At 39.3% G+C, this 20,159-nt stretch overlaps 2 protein-coding genes across 8 annotated transcripts in view; one reads left to right on the top strand and one right to left on the bottom strand.

Moving 5' to 3' along the window:
* Nucleotides 1-9,283, top strand: part of l1cama (L1 cell adhesion molecule, paralog a) — an 87,971-nt gene extending 78,688 nt beyond the window's left edge. For 5 of the 6 annotated variants that reach the window (XM_036592331.1, XM_036592336.1, XM_036592333.1 and 2 more), the window contains 8 exons: nt 867-989; nt 1,440-1,613; nt 2,078-2,191; nt 3,231-3,380; nt 3,504-3,635; nt 4,228-4,300; nt 4,421-4,432; nt 5,010-9,283. In XM_036592331.1, coding sequence (XP_036448224.1) covers nt 867-989; nt 1,440-1,613; nt 2,078-2,191; nt 3,231-3,380; nt 3,504-3,635; nt 4,228-4,300; nt 4,421-4,432; nt 5,010-5,265 — 1,034 coding nt within the window. In that variant the 3' untranslated portion in view covers nt 5,266-9,283. The remainder of the gene's footprint in view (nt 1-866; nt 990-1,439; nt 1,614-2,077; nt 2,192-3,230; nt 3,381-3,503; nt 3,636-4,227; nt 4,301-4,420; nt 4,433-5,009) is intronic. The other variant, XM_036592335.1, reaches the window with a different exon arrangement.
* On the bottom strand, nt 124-19,769 carry ribc1 (RIB43A domain with coiled-coils 1). 2 transcript variants are annotated; one of them, XM_036592339.1, is made up of 8 exons: nt 19,531-19,769; nt 19,231-19,451; nt 18,878-18,992; nt 18,570-18,688; nt 17,327-17,566; nt 13,180-13,346; nt 11,856-11,946; nt 124-307 (listed from the first exon to the last, which is right to left on the bottom strand). In XM_036592339.1, exons 1-7 carry the CDS (start codon nt 19,727-19,729, stop codon nt 11,865-11,867), a joined length of 1,143 nt encoding a protein of 380 aa, XP_036448232.1. In that variant the 5' UTR covers nt 19,730-19,769; the 3' UTR covers nt 124-307; nt 11,856-11,864. The 2 variants fall into 2 exon arrangements, with proteins under 2 accessions (XP_036448232.1, XP_036448231.1); XM_036592338.1 differs by lacking the exon at nt 124-307 and having other exon boundaries at nt 11,663-11,946; nt 19,531-19,744.
* Between the last annotated feature and the right edge of the window lie 390 nt (nt 19,770-20,159).

The following is a 20,159-nucleotide window of genomic DNA, read 5'->3' on the forward strand; positions in this document are numbered from 1 at the left end:
TATATAGTGTTGTTACTGCAGAGTCTGTAGCAGTAACAGTTTTTTCATGGCGAAAACAGTTCAATGCTGTGGCTGAAGTTTATTTTTTCTGCCATTCCTGAAGACCAGACATAAGTTTGTTCCATATATTTCAGCACTGATTAATTTTAAAATCATTGAGTTTAGAATGAGAATGAACATACAAGGCAGGCAATCAGGACAGAAATATTTACATATATCTGTAACCATGGAGGCTTGGAGGCAGGATGCAAGTGTGAGTTTCCTTTATTAGCGTCCAGGCTAGAGGTGACCAACTTATCAGAGATGTCTAAACAAGAGAGCAAGAAATGAAACCAAATGAGAGACAGAAAATTAGTGACTGATTAAACTGAGAAAACAAACCAAGACATTTTACTCCAAAAAACTAAACAAAAGGAACAACAATGTCAAGAAATCAGCCAGGAAGTACACGAAACAATCACACACAATGCATAACAAAGACAAGGGAGACCAGGGGGTTGAAATACACTAAACAGAACAATAAACAGCTGAGACCATTGATTACAAGGCAGGTCTCAGCTGTTACAGCTACCACACAGGTGAGGAGTGTAAAAAAGATGGCAGAGCCAGGGAGGTGCAGGAAAACAGAAGCACATGACTAGACACATGAAGCAAGGTAAACAAAAGCAGACACAGACACAAACAGAGCAAGAATGTTACAATATCAGCACAATGCTCATGTAAAATGATTGGTTTTAATACATCAGATAGGGACCTCATACACATTTTTTTCTTGCTATAGTACACGTAGTAATGAGCTTCATGAACAGTGTTCAGGTGAGCTCCTGGGGCCACGGTCTACATTGTTTTTTCTCTTTTCCAAACAGTTCCTGGTCCTCCCACCTCTCTGGAGCTGATCAGCCCCTCAGAGAAGGAGATGACTCTGCGCTGGACTCCGCCTGCTCAACCCAACGGAATACTCACTGGATACTTACTGGAGTACCATCAGCGTACGTCTACGCACTTACACCTGTTACAGTAATGCTCTTCAGACATACAGTCGTGCTGCTGTGCACTTTATCTGATTAAGTAAGTGGCTGCTACAGTATTAACTGTATCGCTAACCCTTTAGCGCTTCAACATAAAAAAACATCCTGTTGGATACCACAGCTTTCTAGTAGTAATCAGTGCATTAGTCCATTCATTGTATACTAACAGAAATCTGTCCCAGTAATCAGTGATTGATCTGCCTCTTTCTCTTCTTCTCTGCCTTCCTCTTTGTGTCCCTGTGTCTTTTTATTTCTCTTTCTTTCTCTCCCTCCCCTCTTTTTTCTCTTTTCTCTCTCTTTCTCTCTCTATCCCTCTCCCCCTCTAACTCTTCCCTCTTACTCACTCTCTTCCTCTCCGTCTCTTTCTTTTTTCTTTTTTTCTTTCATTCATCACTGTTCCTCTCTCTGCAGTTGATACTGAGAATAGGCCCATGCAAAGGGAGAGTATTGATGACCCTAAAGTGTCTCAGCTGAGCCTTAAAGAGCTCGACCCTCGCAGTCGTTACCGTTTCTACCTGCGGGGGCGCACTGCAGCTGGAAACGGCTTGCCCATCACTAAAGAGGGAGCCACAACGCTGGATGGAGGTACAGTGTTCATGTGCCACACTTAGAGTACTGGTTTCTCTTTGTTGCCCATCTGTATTTGAATCCTGTTGTGTTTTTTTGTTTTTTTTCTCTCGTTTTCAAAAAGTAAAGGAAGCGATTGGTGTCTCTTCATTGGGCAGTATAAAACATACTGCAAGAATTCAACCATAGGTGTAATTTTTGCTGGGGTTGCTGGGTACATGTCCCCACCTCTTTCTTAAATGACAGATTTTATTCCCGCCACTTTTTGAAAGTGCTGTAAATTTATTTAAATGCAGTCTTAAGCAAACGTTTGGGCACCGCTGGTCAAATTATATTTTGTTGTGTTTCTAAGTTAAAGTATTCATCCTCTGCAACAATCTTTAAAAATAATTGCTATATTTCTGATGTTTTTACCTTCAGTGACATCATTTGTTGCAGTGTAATCATCAAAATAATGGGTTCTTCGTTTTTTGTGTGAATAGCTCCACCTGGCAACATCACTTTGTCTGTTGGAGAGACTTCAGTCAACCTAACCTGGGTTTCTCACGAGAGACAGAGGAATGTGGGCTTCCACATTAATTACCAAAAGAAGAACGGTAAGTGCTCTGTTCAGAAAGTTAATGGAGGTGTTGTTGGGTTCTTCTCATTCATATTGAATGACTTCTTACTGGAACAGCCACATCATAGACCAGTCAGCTGTAGGTCACAGTGTCCTAATGGATAATTATATTATTGACATCTATTCTGATCGAATAGGATGAGGTTTTCTGGTTATGTGTCTGTGAAGTAATGTTAATATTTATGACTCATTTGCATGGGCTATAAGATTAGTGTGATTTGTGTAATATGTACGTTTACATTACATGTTTTGTTATATAAATGTTATAAATAAGTTAACGTATCCCCTCAGAGAACACACTTCTGCACATTTTAATGTACAATTACAGTTATTTGCTGAATTTAACACACACACACACATCTTCTAAGCCGCTCATCCTTCTGGGTCGCGGGGGGAGCTGGAGCCTATCCCAGCAGTCAGGCAGGATACACCCTGGACAGGTCGCCAGTCCATCACAGGGCTGAATTTAACACATTGGGGAAAAAAATCAAATAAAACTGTAGCCTATGCAAAAGTTATGGCACCTTTTCCAACATGTGAAGCTCAGCAAAAAAATAATAATTGTGCACTAAAATTGTCACCAGAATACCATATTTGAGTTTGTTCCCCTATATAGGATGTGATGTTTTCTTACTTTATTTTCAAAATCAACAAAACATGTAGTTTTACAGTCAGCTGACTGCTTATAATGTCTGTTGACTCATATTGCTGTGTTCTTCACCTCAGCTAGAGAGAATTTTAAAGGAGTTATTAAACTGGGCATATTTCTGCCATTCGTTTTATAATAGGTAAAAACTCTTAAAACCTCAGTCTGTAAAGACCCAGAAACTTATTCTGAAGGGACTAAAATCACAGAGATACACTGCAAATAATTACATTACAGCAGCTACATATGTAAAACTAATCCTGTCCATTTAGTACTTTAGTGCTTTAGTGCTTATGTGTCACTGTGGTGGCTGTTTCCTGAGGTGATGTGTTTTCATTTGTATTGTTGTGTTCATGTTTTTGTTATTCAGATCGAGGGAGCTGGAAGCAGTCGGAGAAAGTGAACTCCACTCAGTCATTCTACTCCCTGCAGGGCCTCCAGCCTGGCTCCCCATACCGCCTGCACCTTGTCTCCAGCAATGGCACCTTCTGGGAGACTGAAATACTGACTGCAGGGGCAGGTAAGTACTGAAGATTCATAAAACAACTTTTCTCATCTCTGGTAGTATTTACGAGAGTTTTTTTTGTTTTTAATGTTTTAATGCTGATGGTCTAAGTCTGTTTCCATTCTTCTCTGTCTGCAGAACCAATGGAGGTACGGAGTGGTTTTGCTACCGAAGGCTGGTTCATCGGGCTCATCAGCGCCCTCGTGCTGTTGCTTCTCATATTGCTCATTCTCTGCTTTATCAAGCGGAGCAAGGGTGGCAAGTACTCAGGTATGACCGAGCTCAGTTTGAAGGGGGATGAGTTAACACTAGTATAAATTTGCTCTTTTTTTATTCAGACATTTTTCAGTTATGAACACTTTCCTTTCTCTGAGAACTATTTTGCCTTATAACCCCCTGCATTCTTTAAAAATAAACTTTTAGGCCAAAGTCCCATCTAAAGACTATAACAAAACAAACAAGTAATGTATTATTCTAATACACGTCGAGTAGTGTGTTCATAAGAATTTCATAAGTAGAAGTTTCTGTAAGGTAGCTTATATAGAGGCATTAAATGCTTTCAACACCTGGTTACTATCATTACCATTGCAAACAAATATCACTCTGAATGAATGTTTACATCTTAACTATGGAGTTATGTAGCAATTTTTAAAACAGTGGTGACATTGCCCTTTTATTAGACTATGTCTCATTAATTAGGCTGTTCTACAACCTTATATATATAAAAAAGGTGACACCCCCAGACCCCCATTTCTTGCAGTTCAACCACTCATACACATATGTGGTCTGTTAGAGACGTAGCTGCTCATTAGCATGTCATCTGACTCTGTAAATGTGTGCTTGTTTCTGCTCTCTGTCTCAGTTAAAGACAAAGAGGAGGGTCATGTGGACTCAGAGGCTCGGCCGATGAAGGATGAGACGTTTGGGGAGTACAGGTATGTGGTGTGATAAGATACAGATCTGTGCTCAAGGACAGAAAAGAATTTCTGCTGTATTCTCCCTCTTCCTCACGCTCTCCCTCTCTCTTCCCTGATATTTTTCCCTCATGCTAACAGATCTCTAGAGAGGTATGATTTGTAGCGTGTTTTTTTTAAATGCATGCACCTGCTTCCTCACCGGCATCCAGATCACTGCCTTCCTGAGCCATCCATCCCTCTGCCCTCATCCTGCTCATTACCTCTCAGCCTCAGGACACTATAAATACTGTTCCCCTTTCTCTCTCTCTCTCTCTCTCTCTCTCTCTCTATCTCTGTCTCTCTCTCTCTCTCTCCCTCTCTATCTCTGTCTCTCTCTCTCTCTCTCTCTCCGTCTTTCTCTCTTTTTTCTTTTGCTCTCTTTTTGGCTCTTGCTCTTCCTCTGTCTTTCTCTCTCTCTCTCTGTCTTTCTCTTTCTCTCTTTTTTTCTCTCGCTTTTTTCTTTTGCTCTCTTTCTTCCTCTCTTCCTTATTCTTCTTTCTTTCTTGCTCTTCCACTTTTGTTTTCTCTTTCCTTCTTTCTTGCTCTCTATTGTCTTTCTTTTTTCTTCCTCTCTCCCTCTCTTTCTTCCTGTCTCTTAATCTTTTCTCTCTTTTTTCTTTTTCTCTCTCTGTTTCTGTCTCTCTCTGTCTCTGTCTCTGTCTCTCTCTCTCGCTCTCTCCCTGAAAAGTGATAATGAGGAGAAGCGGACGGCCAGTCAGCCGTCTCTGTGTGAGGACAGTAAGCTGTGTAGCGACGGCGCTCTGGACTATGGCAACAGCAACAGCGTCCAGACGGAGGTGATCATGGATGACTCTCTGGCCAGTCAGTACAGCGGAGTTAGAGAAGAGCCCGAGGCGGACCCCCAGGACAGCTCCCTCCTTAACCCTGCCTCCATCGGCCCCACCAACCACGGCCTGCCCAACTCCGCCGCTATCCTAGACTAGCAGGGCAGGTCAGGCCTCAAATCAGAACCAGATTCACATACGTGCCCACTAACTCATATCTAAGTGACTGACCAAACAATCAATATGCGCAGAACACCGTAAAAACAAACACTGAAACCTGATGCCAAGTAATGAAACACCACATACACTGCTGGGACTGACCTTAGACATAATCGGACCAACCAGTGCACTTCGAGCACAGCTGGAGGGAATTACTACACTAGACTAGATTGACTGAAGTGATGCAGTGAATTGACTTGATTTAAATGTTCACATCATTTTCACATGAATACAATATGTCACATCAACACAATTAACTGGCTGAAGCAAGTCAACAGACAATATAACTAGACCTGTCATTATAATGACATTTTAGCTGATGATTAATTGCCATAAATAATTGCAAATAACAATTTACTTATTATATTTTTGTTCATTTTATGCAACTACTAAAATACAAGACTGGCTGATTAGCTATTTTGCTTGCTAGCTGTCAATACTTAGTAGCTCCCATCTGAAGACAGAAACTCTGAAGGTGTTACAGCACCAGTCAGAAATTAGAACCTATGTTTCTTTTATGACTTGTTTTCTGCTTTCTTTTATTTACCTGTATTTCCCTCATCCCAACTAAAAACGCACCCATTTCGCATTCTGTTTGCTGTGATATAAACATATGATTGTGAAAGCTAATAACTGCTGAAAATAACTGCAGTCATGAATGACTGCATTCCAATATATTAAATGATTCCAATATAATAATAATATAATAATAAAATTCCAATTTTAATGTACTTGTCTTAAACCCAAAGCACTACAAAACAATGGATAAAACAATATCATAATCAGACAAGTGTGTAATTGTGACAGGCTTAAATATAACACTTTGTTGATGTAATATATTGTATTCATGTGGAAATTTCTGTACATTCACATTTTAATCAGGTAAAGTCAGTGCATCACCTTTTTTAGTGTAGGCTGACGTCCATCTGTGTAGGGACTGCCGAGTAAACTGTTTACAGATAATTTTGCAATACATCCTTTCATAGTAGCTTATACAGTATCTATACAAACGTGACAGCAAACGGCATCCCAGGTTTCCCGCCTGTAAAACGTACTTACAGAAGACTGAAAAATAGTGCAATGAATTTACTGATTTAGATGTGTACATCAGTTTCACGTGAATAAAATATCACTGCCATTGAGAGAATCTCCGAAAATCTCCAAAATGGTAACTTTTCAGGAGAAAGAACAGACACTCTGGCGACACTTTATTTTGAGTGGTCCTTTTAGATGAAACAGTCACTCAACAGACTCTCAGTAACGTCAAAAACATATGAGGGTCACGTTTTGGGTTGAGGATAAGGTTAGGGTTAGGATTAGGGCCAGGGTTAGGTTTAGGTTTTGGGTTGAGGTTGAGGTTAAGGTTAGGTTTAGGTTTTGGGTAATACTGGGTAAGATCAGGTTTTGCGTAATGGAAGTAACATATTAACTATACATCTACTTAATGTAAGTAAAGTTATCAACAGAACATCTACAAGATATTTACTTCAGTGTATTTAGATGCTGCACTACTGCTACTTCACTGATATGTTGTTGATGTGTTACTGATAATCTGTTAAGAGTTTATTAATCATCTACAAAGGACAGCTCCAAATAAAGTGTTACGAACACTCTTAATGTAAAAAAAAAGTTTCAATGTAAGATTTTATTCCAAATCATTTTGGACCGTTTCGATTGGCCCATTCATCATGAAACTTTCACAGAATTTAAGAGGCACCTGGTGTTTTCAAGACAAAATACGGCTTGTGAAGTGAATATTATATCAATCCTATTTTGTCTTTTACTTAACATACTTTTGCAATAATTGTTGATGTAATGAACAATTGACGTATTTAATTCCTGCAGATATAGTATACATGTCAAGTAAATTCAGTGCATTCCTTTTTTCAGTTTTTGAGTGCAAATGACTTAAAATCGTGACAATTTAAACACGATATAAACAGACATGCAGACACCCCATGGTTAATGCCAAATATAGAAGAGAGTGGGCAGCAAAGAAGGAGAAGAGCAGGGAGAATTGAGGGCCTTAAAAATCCTGATCAGTGCATCATGCAAGCATATGCACGGCGCACGCTGCGTATGGATTGCATAGATAGCTATTTATTATATATAGGTGTGTTCCATTTCATCGTGTTTTCATTGTGCTTTTATTTTCAGTTTTTTATTTTTTTTTTTTACTTAAGTCATTCTACATCATGTTATCTTATGTTTCTCATAACTTATGTGTGGTTTGTTACTGAGTTAAGCCAAGCTACATACTGTAAATATATAAGATGCAATGATACGTTGAGATGAGGTGCTTTATATCGAGCTGTATATAGTCGCATCTAGCATTTAGCCATTTACAGTATTAGAAAGCTCTCCATTGGTCCCTGTGCCTGTCCACTTAACATCACCTTCATCTCCTTTCTCACCTCACCATCATCTTCAGGTACAATGTTCTCATATTTCTGTAGCTGTCTGTGTGTGTTTGTCTCTTTTATTGTACTTTATTGTAGTGTATTAAACTGTGTATACTGATAAAGCCTCTCTTGCAGTCCTGTTGGTGTAAAGCCATATGAATACACACTTCCAATGTGTAAAAGGTTCTAAGGTGGTGTTGAGTTTGATGGGGTTGTGAGAGAGTAGCCTACACCACACACTTACATAAACACGTACACACACACACACACACACACACACACACAGTGATGTGTAAAAGTCAGAGAACGCTCTTCATTTATTTAATTATCAGTCAAAACATTACTTTTTTTTTAAATGATTCGTTTTTCAGTGACAGGAAAAAACACAGAACATATTTAACAGAAAATTAAGCTGGGGTGTCAAACTTAACAAGGGCCATATTAGAAAATCTCAAAAAATCTGTGGGCCAGAAAAAAATATGTTTTTATTTCATTTTTAATAAATGTTGTGCTGTAACCCAAACCGGCCACTGTTTACTCAAAATAGACAATAACTAAAACAGTAAACTTGTTGAAGTCCTTAAAATATTACATGAATAAATGAAATATTCAAAATTTGAATGTCCCAAGGTGCTCGGTCTTCTAAACCTACCTATCTCCTTAAACTAGGCACCTGGCATCCTTTCTGTGGTGCAAGTTCATTAATACGTGGGCTCAATTTTTCGAGCTGCTGAGCTAATGTTAAGGGTTTATACCGGTTGAAATGCAGCTAATGTGTTTAGTGATATGATGTGGAATTGTGTAGAACTAAAGTGTAAATGCTGTCCCATAGATTGTTGTTGTGGTAGGAGAGTCAGAGTGCACTTTATGTTGCAGTGCATGCTGGGGACTGTAGTGCAGCGCATTGTGAAACAGGCTATTATTAATAGAAAATTAAAATACCTTTGTGGGCCGGATAGGATTGTGTCGTGGGCCTGATCAGGCCCACAGGCCTTGTGTTTGACACATGGGGTTTAAAGATTGGAGGATGGAAGAGCTGAAGTGTAGTAGGGTGCACAAAAGTGAAGCTATCAAACTGATCATACTTAGTTGTTGAGGCTTCTGTACAATTTTCTATTAAATAGTAAACGCTAAAAACAAACTTGTACTTAATAATTTTGGCGTTAAATGAAATAAATAGATGGTGTTCTCTGAGCTTTGCACAATACTGTGAACATTGACAATGTTGGTTCCGTTATGTAAAACACAATCATATATGTGCTTATCGCGGAGAATGTATGCTTTGTTGGGGTGGGAATTTTGATTCCATGCCAATATACCAAATAGCATTTGTTCCTGTTTCGCTGTGTGCTTTGTTCTAAGTTTTTGATGAGCAGTGTTATGTGGAAATAAATGAAAAGAACAACATTATGCGGCGTTCGCTAAAAGAAGATCTGAGGCAAATCCTGTTATTGTGGAGAAATTGAGAGGAGGCTGGGGGGAGGTGGAGGTGGGAGGGGAACTCTTGATTTTTATTTGAATGTAAATAAAACCCAAACGATTGTTTTGTTATGGCATTGATTTGTAAAGAACTGTGTCTCGATCTTGGTTTTACAGTCATTGATGTTTTAATAACTTTTGACCTTTTGGCAGAAAATGTTAGTTGTGATATAACTGTTCTAGATAACTAGTGAATAATTCTCAAAAACCTCAAAAAAGAAAAAAATTGATTCTTTGGTCCTTTGAATTTAAAAAAATAAGCTGAAAGATTTTTTAAAAAAAGGAAAATAACACATCACATTGACCTTTAAATTGAGAATCGAAACAAGCCTAAATGTCCAGCTGTTTCCTGTTTGCGTAGAGTTGCAGTATTGTGTGTATCTGTTTGCAAAAGCAGTGTGAGAAGATGCTCTAGTCTTGTTTGTGCAGTGCACACGTACATACATGCAGGGAGAATTTGCAATGTGCTGACTCGAAGTCACTGAAACCGCTCTTTCCGAGCTGCCGCGGCCCGCTGGGAGGAGTGTGTGATGTTGCAGGAGGCCGGCAGGGCTGGGTTTAATGGGCTTTGTGTTTGCCTCCCTTGTTTATGCTGTACAGACACTCAGGACAAAATTCTCTTAGAAGTCTATTTTCATACAGGAGGAATAAGTGATGTGAATTATGTCAATATTCAACCGAGCTGCTGCTAGACATCTGTGTTCTGTTAATGTCCGAGCATGCGTTGGCCTTAGAGAGGTAGAGTCAACTTACAGATATTCACTATACTGCTGTTTGCTGGTCACGTAGAGGAGAGTAAGAGCAGATTTTAATCAGGATGCGAGGTTACATCGTAGCCTAATTGTCTTTTTCATGCTCCGCCCACAAATATGTTGTGAGGTTGGCCAAGCTTTTGCAGCCGGGCTGGGTGAGTCCACTGATCTTGTTTTTGATTAGACAGGCTAATACCTTGATACAGATTCTATTAAATGTATTCACACGCACTTAAAAAGGGCTTTGTGTACAGTGGGGTCCAGTAAATGTGGACATCAAAAACTATATTTGAAAGATTACCTTAGTAGCAAATATACTGCTGCGTAAACAGAGGGTTTAGCGTAGTGAAATAGCTCCATAATGATCTTCATAATTATTATAGAGGATTCATTGTATATGAGGAGCGGAAGGAAAAGTAGTTCCCATTCTACACATTTATTTGCTGTTTTTTCCCCACTTTTTCCAGCGTCAGAAGCATTTAGTTTGATAAACAGGTAAATATTCAGTTTACTTTCCAAAGAAACACTTAGTATCAGTACTCATGTGATGGCTTCTGAAAAAGATGTGAAGATCAAAAGTATCGATATTTCAGTATCAATCAGCCCTACATAATGTTAGCAAAATAAATAATGAATAAATAAAATCGGAGTGTTGCTAAAGGTTGTGTAATCTAGCTAATGTTAACATGCTAGCAAACTGACATTTCCAAATTGGTTAGGTAGCATTTTAAACTAGAAACTCAAGTCAGGCTTTCTTGTCATTTCAGCTGTATACAAGTACACAGTGAAATGAAACAACATTCCTCCAGGACTAACACAGGAACACAAGTGCAAGACAATATAATAAACACAGTGCAGACAATACAGTACAATAAATAAATACGAAAGACTTATAATAAATACAAAACAGAACACAGGCAGTACACGGGACTGAGAGTAAGTGGAGTTGTGCAAAGGAGGATGTAACATACTATGACATTAGCAGTATGTTACATCCTCCATTGCACAACTCCACTTACTCTCAGTAGCGTGTACTGCCTGTGTTCTGTTGTGTACTTATTGTAAGTTTTTCTATTGAGTCTAAACAAGAAATCGCTATTGCTAGTCTATTTGAATGTCTAAAGGTTCTGTAAGGCCAACCTCACAGTAGTTGGTACAAAAAAAAGTATTTGTGGACAGAGCATGAATAGGTCAATTCAATATATCATCCTGTTACACATTTTACTGTTTTGCTCTAATTTAAAATAACTTATGGTACTTTCAAATAATGTCAAATATTAAACTGGTTTAAGCTACGGTAGGTTCGGTTTTAGATTTGTCCAGGCTTAGACAACACTGGAAGACTCATGTCATGTGTTCCCTATTTGTGACAGAATCAAAAGCTACAGAAATGAATTGAATCAGATTAATAAAACCAGGATAACAGAAAGAGAATGCAGTGGATAAGAAAGAAAGGAATGCGTGGATGAAAGCACTTGTGGGTTTGTATTTGTACATGATGTCCCTTATCCATTGTGTTTATCTGTGCTATGGGTGTGAGTGGAGCACTGGTACAGTGGGAAGTGAATGAGGGACTGATAGGGGTGGGCTTGTACAAGTGGGGTTGAACTGGACAATGATACTGTATGTGAATCATGACTCAGCCACTGTATGTAAATGCTTCAAAAATAAAATTCCATGGAACAATCTACACCTACTGCAGAGTTGTCGTGAAAATGGTGTGTGAAGTTTAATGGGGTCATACAAGATCATTTCACTATTATGACTGTTTTACTAGTTCAGTTTCCAAGCGATTCTTAAAGATGTAATTCTTTAATTTTAAAAGAATGCACAAACTCTGATTTAAAATTCAATCATCCAGAATTTACTGGCTGCAGAGGAGAAGATGGAGACGTACTGTAGGCTTCTAGCGAGAACTCGTGCCAAACTGGGTGAAGTAGCGGGTGGAGGGCCGGTTTGTGTAAAGCTGGTTGTTGAGGTACTGCTGGCTGCAAAAGACACAGTCCAAGTGTTAGTAAACTCTTTCATACCCTCTTGGCCTTTTTAGATGGCATAAGCCTTTAATTTATCAGTCTAGATGAGAGAACAGTTGTTCAAAACTAAGTTGTATATATTAAAGGGCCTGTATCATGGAAACCATGATTTTTTTAATCACAAAACTTTCTGGTGACTGATAAGGACTGTTAAAAATGCCATTCCCTCTCCAGTCCATCCAGCCCATACATGCAAACAAAGCTGCAAAAGCGGCTTGTTTTGAATTCATTCATCTGTGATGCCATAAAAGCCACACATTTGCACAAACACATGCAAACATCACAATTGGATCGTAGGGAAAAACACAAGAAAATGTTAGATATGGGCCCTTTAAGTATCTTTGACACAAGATTTTAAAGTATTTTTTTGCTGATGTTAAATAGAAATCAAATTGTCTCATTTAATGTGTGTGAGAAACAATGGTTTCTTGTTTTTATCACAATATCATGAGCACAGGAAATAAACAAAATGCAATTAATTACTGATGCATAAAGTACAAAAGAACTGTTGCGTTCTGCCAAAGAATATTCTTAAAGGGGAATTTCAGATGATTTTTCAAACTTTCTGCATAATTCATCGTTGCGAGTTTAATTGTAGGAAAATGTACCGACTGATTTTTTTTACAGTGGTGGTGATGGGAACCAGAGGTCATGATGTCTACATAGCAAATATATCTATTGCATTTGCTGTCCAAAATGACTAGTGAACATACAGGTCTCTTCTGAGTGTTTGTGTACTATTCATAATTATACAAGTTTTCTTCAAGTATTATATTGCCTTACCACACCCTGCGCTTACCCCTCGCAATGAATGGATTTTACAAAATATACTTTAAGCTGATACCTTATCCCAAAACTTATCGTCTCAGGCATCATTTCATGTAATAATTGTTTGTGATGTAGTTTTAGAAGCATTAAACTCTTCAGATATCTGGTTCTGTCACCACCACTGTGAACAATTCTGACTCGATATATTTCTCCACTCTGCACCGTTTCACATCAAGCAACTCTGAATGATTATTGATTGAATGATGACAGCCTTTAAATATATCAGTGCAATTCCTCTTTAAAGTGCCTGAGTAGACTTCAGTGTAAAGTAGAAAAGCCTATGAGAATGATGTTGACCAGTAAGCTGGGGATCATTTCCTCCCTGCTGCTCTGAGGTCAGTGAAGATGTGCCGCCCTTACTGTATCCGCTGCTCTTGGGCCAGCTGCTGGTTGTACTTGTCCAGCTGTAGTCTCCTCTCTTTCTCCAACTCTCTCATTCTTCCCTCTTCCTCCACCTGCTGCCTGGCCTGCTCCAGCTGCTGTAAATCCCACGCCACCTCCCTCTGCCTCTCCAGCTGCCTCTGTTTCTGCAGCAAGAACAGAAAGAGGGATAGCAGTGCAAACAGCACAGTGAGGACACTGATCCTGTGAGATCAAGATAAATGAACTCAAAATGGGCGCAGACAAACAGCGGTCGATTCCAAAGGGCAAGTGAAAGTGTGGGAGAGCTCTTTTCAGCAGTAGTGACGCAGTAATGCTGGTTAATGCTTTCATCATCTCTCGCATTGATTCCTGTAATCCTCTCTTCAACTGTTTCACCGTTTCCCTCAAAGCCCAAATGTCTGATCAGCCAGCATGTTTAGTGTCTCAGGTTTGCTTCTTTAGTTGTGCACTGGAGCTACAAGGCTTTACTAACAAGTAATGGAAGCTTATAGCCACCAGTTAATATCAATCCAACTTAATGGCTAAATAAAGACATACTTGCTGTAAACTATGTTGAGTTGTAAAGTAATCTTAAATAGACTTGTTTATGTGGTTTCTAATACTGTACGACTCTGTCATGTATAAAAATGGACTTCAGGCTTCAAAATAAATGAGTGCTACTACTGATAGCTATGCAGCATATTAACAAACGTTTTTTATAGACACAAAACATACAAAAGTTATGTCTTACCATGTTAGGAATTACATAAGTGAGTATGTTTGACATTATTTAACAGCTTAATGCAGTTTGAGGCAGATATGATGTGATTTGATTTATCCATAGCCTGTTAGCTAATTTAGCTCCAGTTTGAAACTTCTGACACTGATATATCCATATAATGTTGCATATCACTAACAAAATTTCTATGAGTAACTGATTTAGACTATTTTGTTAAATGTAACTGTAAGTTAAATGGACTGTATTCTGTCCTCATTACAGGAAACTGACCAGCTGGGCTGATAGCTAACAGGCTGCAATATAAGCCAGAGACATGATTTCACTGCATTCCCAAGTTAAGAATACTTAATGTTACTTGAATGTCAGTAAATGAGGTTCAAATGTCTAAAGCTAGAGATCTACAAAATCAACACCCAGAAAATGACCTTTTTCTTTACAGAGGAATAAAAAATGGCCAAAACACATCATACTAAGATTGAATTAAGGTGTTTTGTACTCTTCACAGTCTTTCAAAGAGCATGTTAATTGTTAATTGAAAAAAAAACGATCAAAATAGGTATGTAAGCAAAAACTATGGTATGTGACTGAAAAACAGTCCAAATTGGTCACTGGGGATGTGCATTTCAACTAATTTTGATATTTAAGAGTCCGTAGGGTTTAATGAATGGATTATTGGTAAACCACAGGGAAGGAAGAAGCAAGAAACAAGACCATAGATAAACATGCTCAGGTGACAGCTATGGAGGACCAGATTTGCCAAAATGAAAAATAAATAAATTAAAAATAAATGACTTAAATAAATGACGTAAATTAATATATGAAGTAGAATTGCAGGGAATAATGATGATAAATCTAAAAATAAACAAATATACATAATTAATATATTAATAATTAAAATCTTACATAAATTAATATGTCTGCATTTATTTATGTCTGTTTAGTAATTTACCCTCCTCACTATTTTTTGTATTTTTCTTTTGTTATTTATGTTCTTTATTAAAAAAAATTCTGTTTTTCTATTAATTTATTTCAATTTATTTCCATTACTATTAATTTCTATATTTATTTATTTCTCTATTTATTTCTGTATTTCCTTGTCCTTATGCTAATAAAGGGGCTGTCAGTCAATGATGTCACAGCGTCTTAATATTCCTATTGGTTGATCGATGTCAGACTCTAGATCGATTGTACATGTCTTGCTCTCTCAGCGGTAACTAAGGACAAGACAGTACAGTAATGGCTTCTTACAGCAGCAGATAGTCAGAGATCAGAGAGTCTCGGCTGATCTGGCTGAAAATGCAGGTCTGGATTATTTACTCGTTGGTGTGGAGGCTGTGGGGACAGTTTGATCCATTTTGCTGCCTCTGCTGATACAGAGGTTGACCCTGTAGTGTTCAGAACTTTGGAGGAGGTGGTTCATCGTCTTTTTCTGTAAAATTCAGATCACTCAGACATTCGGACGCCCTTCTCACATACGGCCTGTGGAGCCATCGAGAGTTATTTATCGGCAGGTTTGTCTGTCCGTGCAGTTCTTTATGGAGTTGGTGAAAGAACAGTTTAATCAGCTCTTCTCCTCCTGGTCTTGATTGCTAAGCCTGAACGTGAAAAACACGCCCCCTCATTATCATATGAACGAAGAAATACAGAAATAAATAAATGAATTAATGAAAAAATAAATAAATGAATTGATGAAAAAAATAAATAAATAAATACATGAATCAAAGAATAAAGTGAACAATTGTTAAAAATATAGATATGGAAAAAATATAAAAATGGCATTAATAAAATAAATAATACAGAAATAAATAAATTGAGAAATATATAACTGCAGAAAAAGGAAATATGTGTATAATTACAATCACAATAAGCAATATATACTTTATTTAGTTTTTTTATTTATTGATTAATTTACTGAGCCATTTATTTTTTAAATTTATTTATTTTTCAATTTGGCAAGTCTGGTCCTTCATAACAGCAGTGGTGTAGCAACATGTAGAGAAACATTTTAAAGCGTTCTCTTATTCAGAGTATCTGAAGAAAATCAATAGGTTCTCGTGTTTGGTAACAGCGGCTGCTTCTTCAGATGAGCTACGCTGGACGCTGATGAGGACTCATTGTCTTCTTACAGGTGCTCGATGTATCAACATGTTTGTTTGTCAGAGAGATATATTCTCACTGTTTCTGGAGTGCTAACATCAGCTAGAGTAAGTTACTTGGCCTAGTTAATGAAAAAGCTGTGCCATACCTGACTGCACACTCTTTGCCTTCTCAGTCTCGTCCTTAAAGGGAACCTTTAATGTCTTAACCCTCTGGGGTCTGAGGGCATTTTCTCGATTTTTGCGTATCTTCGATTCGAAATGATACCCACATGTTTTATGTAAAAATGTTCAGAACAGTCTCAACTCTCTCTATAATGAGAAACAGCTTCAGCAACTTCAGCAGCTGCAACTCTTTGCACGCCATTTCACATGTGTCCCCGATGTGGACTAAATGATGAATGAAGGGTTTCTAGCGTGATGGGTCAGTCGTTAGTGATTTCCTGAGTGTCCATTGGTCTGTTTCATACAGAATGTAGAAGGACACACAAATCCACCAGTTGTCACAAAGACAGACAAATAAATATAGAAACAATCAATTTGATGCACAGGAGAGTTCTTGGACCACAAAGGGTTAAAACAGTGTACATGTACAATACTACTGAATATGATGTATAAAACAAATATAAATGTTTTGTTTATTGTAAAAAATATAAATAGACAAAATCATTCTACTGGTGGGTGGCCGTTGTCACACTGTGATGATGTCATATGGCTGCACTGGACTCAGTCCAAGAGAACATAAGACAATCAAATATGTTTTTCTCTGGGCTACGTCACGCTCTAGATAAAGTTGGAAAGGCTGAATGATATATTTGAGTTAAATTAGCTCACTGATCCGCACCAAATGCACAAAAAAGAGAGAGCAACCATTTGATGTCACAACAAAAATGGCAACCTACTATAAGAGAGATGATTATTTTTGATAACGTTTTTTGTTTAGTTGATACAGCATATTTAAGAGCACTGGACATGTACACTGTATTAAGGCTTACATGTCTTCACAGTCAGTCCGAGTTCCCTTTAATAATATGTCCCTCGTGATTTGTACAAAGTGTAATATAATATACTTAGTTGAACATGAGTGAACACGCCACATTTTACAGTCCTGTTAAAGCATAAAATCAGCTTTTCGAATTGTCAGTCTGTATATTTTCTCTCTTAAATATTCTGCCCGTGATAAAACGAAACAAAAACCCAAACAGTGTTCGAATATCAGCACGATTAAGCGAGTACTCGAGAACCAGCGCTCATTCCTGTAAGTCACATCAGTATAAGCTCAAATTTAAGGTTGTCAGCTGCGCCTCACCTCTCTGTCAGCACGCTGTTCCTCTCTCTGTCTGTAGATGGCGCTGAGCTGCTCAGGGCTCATCCCCTTCCAGTGGTCCGGCAGCACTCGAGGGGCCACTGCTGACCCCTCACTCTTTCTTTTAGCAGCCTCTGGACATTCGGTCAACAGGTCAGAGGTCACCATGTGCCACACCTCCGCCATCTCCTCGCCCTCCCGCCTCAGCTTCTCCTGCCTCTCTCTCTCCTGCCTCTCATCTGCCTGCATAAGGTCATTCAGGGGCAGAGTTTAGGGATCAGCTTTGACCTTAAACCTCAGCAATTTATGGTGACCCTGGAGGGTCACTTCTTATCGACCACAAGTGATGCTGAAAATCAAAACAGCTGAAGGTTTTCATGCTGATTCAATACAGAGAATAACCTGCAAAAACAGCAACATGTGACTAACTTGTCTGTTGCTGAGCAAACGGGTTCAGAGCTCAGTCAGAGGAAGAGGCTCGCTGTCTGAATACCCTGTGAGCAGCCCCTCTGAGTGCTCTCTCTCTCTCTCTCTCTCTCTCTCTCTCTCTTTCTGTTCTTGTATCTCTTACTGTCTTTTCCCTTCTCTTTCCTGCTCTCTCTCACACTGTCATTTTCTTTCTGTCTCTGACTCTCACTCCTACTTTTTCTCTCTCTTTTTCTGTCTGTATTTTTTCTTTCTGTCTCTTTTCCTCTGCCCCTTCCCCCCTTGCTCTCTTTCTTGTTTTTTCTCTGTCACTCCCTCTTTCTCTTGCTCTCTGTCTGTCACTCTCTCTTTCTGGCTCTTTTTTCCTCCTCTCTTTCTTTTCTGTTTCTTCTGCTCTCTCTCTCTCTCTCTTGTCTTTCTTCTGCTCTCTTGCTCTCCCTCTTTCTCTCTCCTTTCTTCTACTGTCTCTCTCTTTAGCTCTCTGACACTAAGTCTCTTTCATTCTTCTCCCTCTTTTTCTCTCCTTCTTTCTTCCTCTCCTTACTTCTGCTGTCTTTTTTTCTTTATCTCCCTGACTCCCTCTTTCATTCTTCACTCTTGGTCTCTCCCTCTGTCTTCGTTTCTCTTTTTCTCCCTCTTTCTCTCTCCTTTCCTCTGCTGTCTCTCTCTCTCTCTCTTTAGCTCTCTGACTCTCAGGCTCTTTCATTTTTCTCTCTTTTTTTGTCTCTCCCTCTTTCTTCATCTCTCTCTTTCGCTCCCTCTTTTTCTCTCATTCTCTCTTTCACTCTCTGACTCTCTCTCTCTCTCTCTCTCTCTTTACCTGAGCCTGGTTGTAGCTTTTGAGGGCGATGCATGTGGCTCGTTTGCACTCCTCCTCCAGTGCATCCAGCTGGATTGCTCTCAGGTCCTGCTGCAGCAGCTCCTTTACTCTCAACAGCTCTGTAAACACAAAAAACACTGCTTACACTACATCTTTACTCTCCCCACACCTACTAAGCCAAAGCAAATACTTGAACATTACAACATTACACAACATTACCCACTGCAGCAGAGTCTTCAGTGGGAGCTCAGAGGCTGTAAAGACTGGGATATGAGGAGTTTAGATGGTGAACACTTGTCCGTGTTTACCTTTTTGTTTCTGTTCGTTTTCTTGCCTCTCCCGTTCTTCTCTTTGAGCTCGGAGCGATCTCTCATTCAGCTCCATCTCAGCCCTCTTCCGTTCATCCTCCCCAACTCCTTCACCCTGAACACACACATATTCAGAAACACAGTCAGACTCAATACCACAGCATCCTCAATAACACGCATACGTTTATTTAACTTCCATTCAGTATGACCATTAAGTACAAGTTATTCAGGAAAAAGCAGAAAACATATTTAATAGAAAATTACAAGAGCTTTAACAACTAAATATAATATTTTTTAAATATTTAGTGTTATGAATATATACTCTGAATGTGATATCCCAGCCCTGTGAGTACCTGGAAAACCTGCATACTGGCAGGTCCACATGACTGTGCAGTGGATAAATTGTCTTCTGGCACCCTCTGGCGTTTATAATTGATATCTGCATCCCGAGAGTCCTCAGCACGCTGGTGCAGCGCCCGATAGCGCACGAGCTCCTGGGCCAGCTCTCTCCTCCTGTGCTCCTCCTCTCTCTGCTGCTCCAGCGCCATTCGGTCAATGGAAACACGCAGCATATCTGCATAACATAAAAACACAAGCTGAGCGCCTTGTTTCTCACAGTGCTGTTAGTTTAGTCTGTCTCGTGCAGACTGTACCGTGCGCTCTGTCCCGCTGCTTCTCCGCCTCCTCCTGACCCCGCCGCTCCGCCACCTGCCGCTCGAGCGCGCGCGCGTCCACGCCGAGTACTCTCTCCCTCGTGCTGAAGATGCGCTTGTGGCGCGCGGACTCAGCAGCTCGCCGCCGCTCCACGGCCTGCAGCGCGCGGGAGTCCACCGGTAAGTCCAGCTTATACATCTCACACCGCACAGCCTGCTGCAGGTCTCACAGCCTCCCACACTGGGCACGAGAGAAACTCTCCATTAGCGCTGCTACACAGTGTAAACCATAGGAATGTGGTACATTAAAGGGCCAGTATCCTAGATTTTTCTTAGATTTTATAACCTCTGCTCATGCTTAGGAATTAAACAGACTGCTTCTCTTACTGTGCCTTTAAGACTGATGTATGTAAATGATCTGTGTTGTTCTGATTGGCTGGGCCTCATTCAAAACACTCTGAAACACCCTTTATAACTTCAGTGTGACTGGGAGGGACTTTAGGCTGAACAGGATGCGTGAATGTGTTTGTTTTTGTGACATCACAAATAGAAATTCAAAATGCCACCCTTGTAATAATATCAGAACCTTTTTTGGTGCTATATAGAACCATTTTCAAATGGTTTCCTTC

This window comes from Colossoma macropomum, unplaced genomic scaffold, assembly GCF_904425465.1.
Source record: "Colossoma macropomum unplaced genomic scaffold, Colossoma_macropomum, whole genome shotgun sequence".
Taxonomy (NCBI): Eukaryota; Metazoa; Chordata; class Actinopteri; order Characiformes; family Serrasalmidae; genus Colossoma; species Colossoma macropomum.

What these genes read in the sequence shown, in the direction of transcription:
- ribc1 (XM_036592339.1), bottom strand. Translation starts at nt 19,729, where the DNA reads ATGTATAAGCTGGACTTACCGGTGGACTCCCGCGCGCTGCAGGCCGTG. An exon ending in AAAGCTACAACCAGGCTCAG is followed by an intron (nt 17,567 to 18,569) that starts GTAAAGAGAGAG and finishes GACCTTATGCAG; the next exon opens with GCAGATGAGAGGCAGGAGAG. An exon ending in AACAGCGTGCTGACAGAGAG is followed by an intron (nt 13,347 to 17,326) that starts GTGAGGCGCAGC and finishes TTCTTGCTGCAG; the next exon opens with AAACAGAGGCAGCTGGAGAG.